Here is a 10,238-nt window from a genome sequence, read left to right on the forward strand (position 1 = left end):
TAGCCCCGCCCCCTCCCTCAACCGGCGCATGCGTACAAGTGGACACTCTGCCGGGGCGGGGAGATGGGCGCGGCAGTTCGGGCCTCTGTGACTGGCTGAGGGCGGCCACGCGTCGGAGCCCGGGGGCAGGTGAGGGCCACGTGGGCGGGAGACGGCGCGCGAGGGGTCTGGGGACTGCAGGTAGGGCCACGTGGGCCGGGCCGTGCCGGGCCGTGCCGTGCCAGGGGTGGCCCAGGTATTGCAGTACTGGCGCGGGCGGCGTCCCAGGCGGCGCGCAGGGCCGCGCAGGGCCGCGCAGGGCCGCGGCGGGGGTTGCAGCGTAGCACCACCGGCAGCATGCAGTGCACAGCTATGGGGAGCGTACAGTGCAGTGCAGTGCCGTGCCACAGGGGTGCGGGGCAGTGTTACGGGGAGCGTGCCGGGCCACGTGGTGCTATGGGGGACGTGCAGTGGGGTGTCACAGAGGGTGCAGCGTAGTGGTACGGGGGAGAGCGTGATGGTGTCGCAGAGGCGTGTCGTCCGGGTTATGGACGACGTGCAGTGCAGTTTCAGAGCCATGGGAGGGTGCAGTGTAGTGCGGTGCAATGCCGTGGGGCACTGCAGTGTGTTGCCACAGGGGATGCCGTCGTCGGTGGGGCTAGTGCAGTGCCATAGAGAGCGCAGGCAGTGTTCTGGGGGGCACGCAGCGCAGGCATGGGAGGGTGTGGTGTGCGGCCATCGGGGTGTGCAGTGCCATTGGGGGACATACAGCACAGTGCAGGGGATGCAGTGCCATGCTGTGTGCATGCAAGTGGGGTGTGCTCGCAGGGCAGTGCTGTGCAGCCCTGTGGAGGGGGCAAGCTGGCCCCCTCAGTGCTGTCCAGCACGGTCCCACCCCAAGGAGAGGGTGCCAGGTGCTGGGGGTGCAGCAGGAGTGCAGGAGGATCCTGGGCTCAGGGTTGCTGAAAGTCCAACTTTCCCGTTAAATATAAACCTGCCACAGCTCTCACCCAGTTAACCGCTCCTGTGGCTGTGGCAGGCCCGCACTTGACAGGCAAGCGAGGCAGGGTCCTCCAGAGCCGCCTTCTCCTCCTGCCCAGACGCATGCCAAAATGGCCACTGTGCCCCTTGGCTTCAACATTGATGCCCCGCGCTGGGACCAGAGCACTTTTGTGGGGCGCCTGAAGCATTTCCTCAACATCACCGACCCACGGACAGTGCTGGTGCCGGAGGAGGAGCTGGACCGTGCCAAGGCCCTGGTGGAAGGCTGCAGGTGAGGGGCCAGGGTGCAGCCAGGGCAGGTGCCATCCCTGTGCCTGCGGCTGTACCTGAGCACCCTGCGGGACCATGGGGTGATGGAGGCAGTCGTTTCCACAGGGTGTGCTGGGATGTAACATCTATCGGAGGTGGTTTTGGGGGACTTTCCCAGGCTTCTCCCAGGAGCCTGAAGCTGGGACAAGTTTCCCTTTCGGGATGTTTCCTCCACCTTTTATGTTTGGCACCTGGGGACTCCGTCCCCTGGCAGTGCCAGGTGCCAGTGGGGCTGTGCAGCACCCCCTAACAGGTTCTGGGCTTGCAGGGCCGGGCTGGTGCCACCAGGAAGCAGCCAGGAGCAGCTGTTCTATGCCAAGAAGCTGTATGACTCGGCCTTCCACCCTGACAGTGGTGAAAAGATGAACCTCATTGGGAGGATGTCCTTCCAGGTGCCGGGGGGTATGGCTCTCACCGGCTGCATGCTCCAGTTCTACCGGTGAGCCCCTGGGGATGCTAAGCTGGGGATGCAGCCCTGACAGCCCACAGCCCCTCGAGGGGTCTCCGAGGGCTGGGGTACAGCCAGCCTGCGTCCTCCTGGGCTAGCCACTGCCCAATGCATGCTCATGGCTGCTGCACCTGTCTCTGTCCTGTGGCCAAGCCCTGTGTCCCCATGCCCTGTCCTCAATGCCCAGCCTCTGGTGGAAGCACCATGGATCGTCCAGCCTCAGGCATGTCTGGGGATGGTCTCGCTTCACCCTGAGCTCAGTTCAGCTCTTTCTGGAGCCTCCGTAATGATTAACGTGGCCAAGTCCTGCATGGCCACTGTTCTTGCTCCATGGACCACAAGGGCTCCCAGAACTGACGACCAAACATGCCCCCAGGCCAGGCTGCTCCAGCTTCCCCAGCCCATGCTGACAGTTCCCTGCATTCCCCTTCTGAAATGGCTGCTGGGGGGCGCTTGGAGGGGGTGAGCAGAGGACATGTGGACAGACACTGCCTTCCCATCCCATCCCATCCCTGTTTGCTGGACTGGTTTGCCAGTTGCTGGCAAGGTCCACCCTGGGTGAGGGATCTCCCACTGCTGATGGGTCACCCTCTTTCCAGCTCATCTCCACCCTCCTGCAACCCAAAGCTTGCTCAGACCTACATCTCCCTGTGTCCTCTCCTGCCTCACCTCAGTGTCCCTGAGACACCAGTAGGAGCTCAGGCATCCTGGTTGCCCCCAGAGCTGCCTCTGTCCCCATGTGCCCCTCCTTGCCACTCCCCTTGACAAAGGCTTATCTCAGCCCAGCAGGATGGGTTCTGCCTTGCTGAGATCTGGATCTCCCACCCCTGGCCAAGCACCCCACAGGATTGGGCTCCCTCACGTGCTCCCCAAAGCCCTGTGGCAGCCAGGACTCCTGGGGTCATTTCCCAGCTCTGCCACTGGCTCGTGGCTTTGCCACAGTGCCTCAGGTTCCCTTGGGAGACACCAGGATAAGGGTATCAAGGGCATCTTGGCTGTCCCCCACCATGAGCACAAGCCAGATGTCCCTGACAGCCCTTGGGCGCTCTCCTGGTCCTTGCCTCTGCAGGACGGTGCCCGCTGTGGTTTTCTGGCAGTGGGTGAACCAGTCCTTCAATGCCATTGTCAACTACACCAACCGCAATGCCGCCTCCCCCATCTCACTGAGGTGAGTGTGCCTGTGCATGGGATGGGGACTCTCTGGGTTGGGACACCCCTGATGTCCTGTAAAGAACCCCTGTACCCCATCTTTGGCACCAAAGGAACAGAATCGATAAGTTGGTGTTTCTTTTCTCTCTCTTCTTTGCAAATCACTGTCCAGGCAAATTGGGGTGGCTTACGTCACGGCCACCGGTACAGCCCTGGCCACCGCGGTGGGACTCAACCTCTACACCAAGGTATGCTGTGACAGGGACAAGTGAGGCAGCTGGCCATATCCTGCCCTGCCATGCTGATGCCAGCCTGTCTCCCACAGCGAGCACCCCCTTTGCTGGCCCGCTGGGTCCCCTTCGCGGCTGTGGCTGCTGCCAACTGTGTCAATATCCCCATGATGCGGCAACAGTAAGTGCCATGTCCAGCTGGGGCACTTGAGGGACCCAGCTGCCTCCGAAGGCGAGCTGCTGGCAGCCAGGCTCCTGAGCTGCGTGGTTGCCCTGCCACCATTTCCCATCTCGGGGGCTGGAGGGGGTGAGAGGGCAGGAGGGAGGTGACGTGGTGTCTGCACATTTGCAGTGCCGGGTCTCTAGTGCAGGGTGCTGGGTGGGGTGGTTCAGCCTTTGCCCAGAGCAGAACGGGCGTTTTGGGATGAGAGTAGCTGTTCTGGGGCCTGGGCTGGAAGATGCCTCAGATCCAAAGGTCTTCTGCATGTGGTCATGGGAGAGCTCCAGTCCATGATGTCCTCATGCTGGGACCCTCTAGGTGAGCCCCATCTGGAGACCTATGTCTGCTGCTTGGGGCCCTCGGCAGCTCACGGCATGGGGAGGTGGGGTGCTGTGCTGGGGACTATCTCCTGGCTTGGCGGCAGGTCCCAGGCGGGTGTCTGTCCCTCAGACGACCAGACCCTATTCGCAGCCATGCCCTGAAGGTGGCAGCATCGGCTGGGCTGGGGACTGTGGCACCCCGGGATGATGGAGCCCTGGGGGCAGCCGGGGCTGCTGTGCCAGCACAGCATGGGGGACCCCTTGACACCCCCTCATTCGATTGCTGTGTCCTCGTAACTCCCTGGCCATCCCAGCCACCACTTACTGCTGCCTGTACCCTCCAGGGAGATCATCAATGGGGTGACAGTGATGGACGGGGACAACAACGAGCTTGGCCACTCCAGGGTGAGTCTCAGGATAGGTGTCCACACTGGGGCAGAGTGTGGTGGGGGCTCACCCACTGCTCTTGCTTGCAGAGGGCGGCGGCGAAGGGCATCGCACAGGTTGTGGTCTCCAGGATCACCATGGCAGCACCAGGCATGAGTGAGTGCATGGTGGGAGGGTGGGGGGCCAGACCAGGGGCTCCCCCAGGACCTGCCACCTCATGCTCCCCTGCCTTGGTTTCCCCCCGGGAAGAAGAGGGAGGGTGACCCTGCATCCCAGATGGTGTTTGGTCTCATCTCACTGATGGAGCTGGTCCCCCTATCCTGCCATTCCCATAAAAGCCCCCCAGAGCTCCCAGCCCTCTCCATCTTCAATCCACAGCCTGTGGGGGATGTGGGATGCTCCCATGGTAGTCAGGCTCCACAAGGATGCCTCTTGCACTCTGGCCCTGACTCCTCACCCCATAGCCCCACATCTCATTGCCCTCATGAGGCTCTTGCCGTGCTGCAAGCCCAGCAGGAGGGACAGGAACATGAGGATTACAGAGCGTGCTGCCCAGATGATGGATGAATGGGGGTCCCATGCAAGATTCCTGCCATGAGCAAACATTCAGCAGCCCCCAGCACAACCAGCTGCTGCCACGGCCTCTGGAAGGAGGATCCTGCTGGGGCAGCCCTGTGGGCTGGCTTGCAGGTGAGTCCTGACCTCTTCTTTCTGCACCTAGTTATCTTGCCCATCATCATGGAGCGGTTGGAGAAATTCTCCTTCATGCAGGTAAGCCCATGTTTCTCCTGCCATGGTTTTTCAATGGGTCCTGCGGTGCCTCAACCCTGCTCCTCAGCCACTGAGTTGCTGGGGTTGAAATGGGGTTGCAGAGCCCTGCTTGTTTTGCCCCCTATTAGAGTCACCAGTGCACCAGAAGTCTGTTGGGTGGCATGGTGAGGCTGTGGGAGGGTGGCAGGGGTAAGCAGCACTCCAAAGGTGTTGGGTGTTCAAACCTGTTGAGGGGAGAAGTCTCCCCACCCTGTGAGCAGGGCTTGTGGTGAGTCTGGGGACTCACTGCTGGCTCTTCCCTTGCAGCGGATCCGGGTTCTCCACGGGCCTCTGCAGGTGCTGCTATGTGGGGGCTTGTAAGTATCTCACTGCCTGGAAGTTCATGGGTGCCCAGAGCATGGCTCTGAGGGGTGCTTGAAATCACCCCAGAAAAAAGACCTCTTTCCCAACTGGGGATTGCAAAGCTCCTTGCCTTTCAGCCTGGGCTTTCCCCAGTTACTGGGAGTTGTGGGACATGAGCAGCACCTCTTGGGCTGACATCCCTGTGGCCAGGGGGCAAATGGGCTGTGATCCCCAGCACTAACACTTGGCTCTTCTCTGTCCCACAGCCTCCTGTTCATGGTGCCGGCAGCCTGTGCCCTGTTCCCACAGAGATGGTACCTGTCCCGCTATTTCCCTCTCCTGTGTGGGACCTCGGGAGCCTTCCTCCTCCCCTAGCTCTTCTCTGCCCATCCCAGGAGAAGCGTGATGGGCACTTCAACCTGAGGCAGTGCCTGTCTGTACTCGCTGGTGCCCTGGGCAGCAGGGGAGCGTGTGCCTCCCCTGCTCTGCAAGCTCTGGGCTGGGAACAATGGGACCCACAGCCCATGGGCAGCTATCTACACCCCCAGCACTGGGAGCAGTGGATGCCAGGGATGGGTGGTGGGTCTTGACATGAGCCTGCAAGATCCCAGGGACTGCAGGGGGCCTTGAGTGGCAATGGGAATGGAGGATGGCCTGACCAGCGGTCAGGGAGGAGGATCGTGGGTCTCAGTGTCTATCCCCTCTCCCCACAGCTTCCTTGCACTGGCTGACCTCGAGCCAGAGCTGCGTGACAGCATCGTGGCCAAGCACGGGGACAAAGTACCATATGTCTATTTTAACAAAGGACTGTGAACGGAGACTACCTCAGGAGCCATTGCATGCCTCCAGCCCCCTGCCACCGCCAGCCCTGCGTCCCCTGAGCAGGGCTCAGAGGCACAGTCCAGCCAGATCTGCCCCCCAGCCCAACAGCATCTCTGCCGCCTCCTTCCCCCAGAGAGACAGGATCTGGCTCTGCATGCCTGGCTTGCAGCATTTTGGCTCATGCTGAGCCTCCCTCCATCTGCTGCTGGCTGTGTCCCTGCCTCCCTATGTCCCTCTTGCCCTGGGTGATGGCTGCACTTCCCATGCCTTCCTCCTGCCCTGCACAGGAGGATCTGCCCAGCCTATCTGAGCCTGGTGTGGTCACTGGGCTCAGCCCTGTGAGGCATCAGGCTCTCTCCCTCAGGGCTCAGGGCACAGTCCTACCTCCAAAAGCAGGCGCCCTACCATTTTACCAGGAACTAAACCACATTGCTGCCTTAAACTGCCACAGTGGCCTCTTACCAAGAGCTGGATCATGCCTTGGCAGACAGCAAGGGACCTGTCCCCTCTGCACAAGGAGCATCCCAAAGTCCAGGGACCAATGCTTGGACCATGCCTTCCTTGCTTTCAGGTTCAAGTTTTATTCACTTTGTGATTGCCACAATCCTGGAGAGAAATAGCTAATTGTTTTTAAGCTCTAATTTTTGCAATCTACCCATTCCTCTGAGCATGAGAGCAAGCCAACACCCTTGTCCTGCATCTCACTGACCCCATAGCAGAACCAAGGACCTTGGGGGACAGTCAACTCTGAGCCCCCTTGGACAGGGGCAAGGAGACACAGGAGTCAAAGCTGTCAGGTGTTAACTCAGGCTCTGAACAGCAACACTGCAAATGACAGAGAGGAGGGTTGAAAAATAAAATATGATTTTTAAATAACAACTGTGGGTTCTGCCTTTTGCTGGTCTCTGAGTGTCTGCTTCCCTGGGCAGGGCTGTTATGTGGGTCTTGTGCCTGCCTTGGAAGGGAAAGGTGCAGGCTCTGCATCTGACGAGGCTGCTGGGTGAGCTTCAGCACAGGGGCCAGGAGGAGGAGGAAGAGCCATGAGGCTCTGCAAGGGCTGGCATGAGCCCTGAAACCTTGGGCATTCCATACAGCCTTCTCCAAGAGGCTCTTGGGGCTGCAACCAGTCCTGAGGCAAGTGACAAAGGGAGGCGACAGTGCTGTGCTCATGGTGGCTCTCCTGCTATTGGGGGGATGACACTGGGTAACCCTTCCTACACCCATGGGTGCTGTTTGTCTTCTTGGCCAGCCAGTGTTTGCATGATGTTGATCTGGGTCTGCCACAAGGGCTTTCATACCCCAAAGAAGAGCAGCCTGAGTTTTGGAGGAAGAAGGAGCCCCAGAGCTTAGCCCAAGTCCTGGTCTGAAGTGCCTGTCCTCAACCAGCTGCGTCCAGGCTCTCTGCTTGCTGATGAACATCCGTCAGTGGGACAAGCATGTTTCTAACCAGCCATATGATGTGGCTGCTCAAAGAGCCCCGTGACCCAGTGGATGGTCCATGCTCATCGCTCCAGCCAGGGATACGTGTAGGATCCCTGAGGGCAGCAGAATCCTCACATCAGCTGCATGCTGGGAGACACAGGGTCTGCAGCCAAAGGGCTTTCTGGCATTAACCACTGTGCTCCTATAGAGAGAGCAGCCAAACCCAAAACATACTTCTTGAAGGGCCAAGCTGTATCCACAGCAGGTTTGCTTCTGCCCAAGCTCTAACAGGCAGAGGATAATGTCTCCAGCCACAGGTAGGTACAGAAAGAAAGCTGTACAAGACCTCTGAAATAACCACTAGATCAGTGGAAAGTGAGAAAACATGTTCAAACTTGTGTATCTCTTCCCTGGGCTTTATTAGATCTCTTCCTAATGCGCAATTAAAAGAATAGATAAGGACATGAAACAAAACAGGTGTCGCTTCTGTTGGGAGTGGGAAGAATCCACAAGCAGACATCTCTGCTCTCTGCTTTTCTTAAGCTCCTCAACCCAAGCTGCTCTTGCCCTACATCCAAAACTGCTTTGAGCACTTTCAGAAAGGTACCTGTAGCACCCTGGGCTGTATTTGGGTCCAAGGTGCCTCTGACATGCTCAGGAACATGGCGATACTTGTAACATGATGTTCCACAGCACCCTTTTCTTCCCCTGTGCATCACAGCCATGCTCTTCCTGTTGACCCTTCCTGCATTTGTGGTGCTGGGGGTCCTGGCTTGGCAGGGGCCTCTGTGGCCAGTGGTTGGGCCTGTCCAGGCAGCAGCCACCCAACACCAAGGTTGGGACCACAGTGGAAAAGCCTCAGCATTTTTGCCATTCCTTTGTTCCTGTCCCCAGCCATACCAGAGGGGCAATGGAGCAGGGGAACCCCCTGAAGAGCTATCGCCACCTCATGACAGCCATCCCACTGCCCTGGGGAGCAGGATGGGATGCAGCTTGTTGCTCTTGGCCAGAGGAAGAGGGTTGCTCTGGGCTTGGAGGACTGGCAAGTTGGCCGGTGCCATCCTCAAGCCAGACCTCCCCCTCCGGCTTATAGCAGTGGATTCCCTCTTCAGATCAACACGGATCTATGCCAGCTGTCAGATTAGCTCAGCAGGGTTTCTACGTTTCTAGGTTGTAGCTGGAATCTCCCCCCAAAGGATTCAAGTCATCTCAACAGTTCACGTCACTCCAGTGTCAGGAGATAGTTGCTGCAGCCGGTGCCTCCCTGCATTCCCCCAAACCACAGTAACTCCCCAGCCTGCCTTGGTCTCACCGGAGAGCAGAGGGGTCGCAGCCAGGCTGTGGCCAGAAAGCCCCCATGCTGCCAAGGGTGGGTCTGGTCAGCCCTACCTCCATTTTCCACTGCTGCAACAGGGAGGAAACCTCATTGCCAGAAGTCAGAACTGGACTCATCCCTGTTTGGGAAGAGCTGCAAGTGTTAATTGCTCTCCAGTGATGAGTCACACCTGATCTGGGCTTGTCCCACTCCATGCACTCACTGCCTTCTCCCTGCTGTGCCTCTAATTTCAGGGCTATCTTGGAACAGGAATAAAGCTCCTTTAATAACTTCGTGGCCGAAATGGCAGTGCTCCAGCAGGTTTACAACCTCCCTTCAAATGATAACCAGACCAAAGATGTTATGTGGGGCTGCAGCAGATCCTGGGGAGGGGCTGGGGAGGCTTGGGAGGTTGAGGGTCTCCTCTGAGGCATCAGCAGCCCCAGCAGGCAGGCTTGGCTCACTGCTCCTTGCCCAAAGGCTGGTGAGGGCCAGTGAAGTGGCTGTCTATGGAGAGAGGAGCAAGCAGGGTGCACATGCAATGGGTTAACACCTGCCAGCCCACGCCAGCAGCAGGCAGGTGAGCTGATCCAGCGGGGTTAGGTGTGCCCCAAGTACTGCTCTGATTGAAAAATGCCAGGGTAGGAGATAAGCTGGCAAGTCGATTATTTTCTGGCTTTTCTTAATGTGTTACCTGAGCATCTGATAAACATCATCATGCCAATCCGGCATGGAGGCTATTTGACACACTGGGAGTGGTGGTGTCGAAAGCCTCCGCCGCTGCCCCAGAAACACAGGCCATCTCCCCTAGCTGTGAATTAACCCCAAGTGCCGGAGTCCCCACTTCTCCGAGGGGTGCAAGCCCGGGCAAGGGATGGCTATGTGGGGTCATGCTGGGACCCGGCTGCAGTGGGAGATCCCCTTTTCCATGCTGCTCCCATCTCCTGATGGGGCTGGCACCAGCATGTGGCTGCCCGCCGGGCACCTTGAGTCCAGCCCTATGCTGCTGCTGCCATTTTAGCACCCTCTCTGTGTAAAGTCCCCCAGTGTGCCCCAAGTCCAGTCGGGCTGTTTGGGTTTGGGACTCTGTGGGTGCGTTGGGGAGGTGGCCCAGCGGGATCACAGTAACTGGGTGTGACCAGGTGAATGGTGGGTGAGTGCCTGGCTGCCATTGGGGTGTCAGGGAGACCGCAGCAGGCCACAGGGTGCTTGTGCACCCCCGTTTTTGCAGTCCCCAGCTCTGCCTCCGGGGTTGCATTGTACTGGGGGTGCAGGACCAAGGGGCAGGCACCCACACCCTTCTCCAGTCACTTCCGCCACTCACGATATGGCAGTCCTCGCCCCACCCCAGGCTTCCTCCCCGGTGTGCCACACTCAAGATGGCAGCTCCCTGCGGGAAGACCCCGCCCCTCCCGGTTCTCCCCTAAGCGACTGCGCGCTGAGCCAACGGAGGACCAAGAAGTGCGCCGTCTGCCCAATAGGCGGCCGGCTGGGGCGGGCCGGGGAGCGGGGTGCCCCCTCG

The 10,238-nt window shown here is 59.3% G+C and overlaps 1 protein-coding gene across 10 annotated transcripts; it reads left to right on the top strand.

Annotated features, from left to right (window-relative positions):
* Positions 1-15: 15 nt before the first annotated feature.
* Positions 16-6,858, top strand: SFXN2 (sideroflexin 2). Of its 10 annotated transcripts, none has more exons than XM_075108127.1 (12): positions 16-129; positions 983-1,252; positions 1,559-1,729; positions 2,808-2,906; positions 3,060-3,135; positions 3,213-3,298; positions 4,002-4,062; positions 4,134-4,200; positions 4,766-4,815; positions 5,122-5,171; positions 5,424-5,471; positions 5,871-6,858. In XM_075108127.1, the coding sequence occupies exons 2-12, from the start codon at positions 1,092-1,094 to the stop codon at positions 5,968-5,970; spliced, it is 969 nt and encodes a 322-aa protein (XP_074964228.1). In that variant the 5' UTR covers positions 16-129; positions 983-1,091; the 3' UTR covers positions 5,971-6,858. The 10 variants fall into 10 exon arrangements, with proteins under 10 accessions (XP_074964228.1, XP_074964224.1, XP_074964230.1 ...); XM_075108129.1 differs by having other exon boundaries at positions 33-129; positions 1,080-1,252; XM_075108128.1 differs by having other exon boundaries at positions 121-180.
* Positions 6,859-10,238: the final 3,380 nt, after the last annotated feature.

The sequence above is a fragment of the Phalacrocorax aristotelis genome, chromosome 12 (genome assembly GCF_949628215.1).
Source record: "Phalacrocorax aristotelis chromosome 12, bGulAri2.1, whole genome shotgun sequence".
Lineage (NCBI taxonomy): Eukaryota > Metazoa > Chordata > Aves > Suliformes > Phalacrocoracidae > Phalacrocorax > Phalacrocorax aristotelis.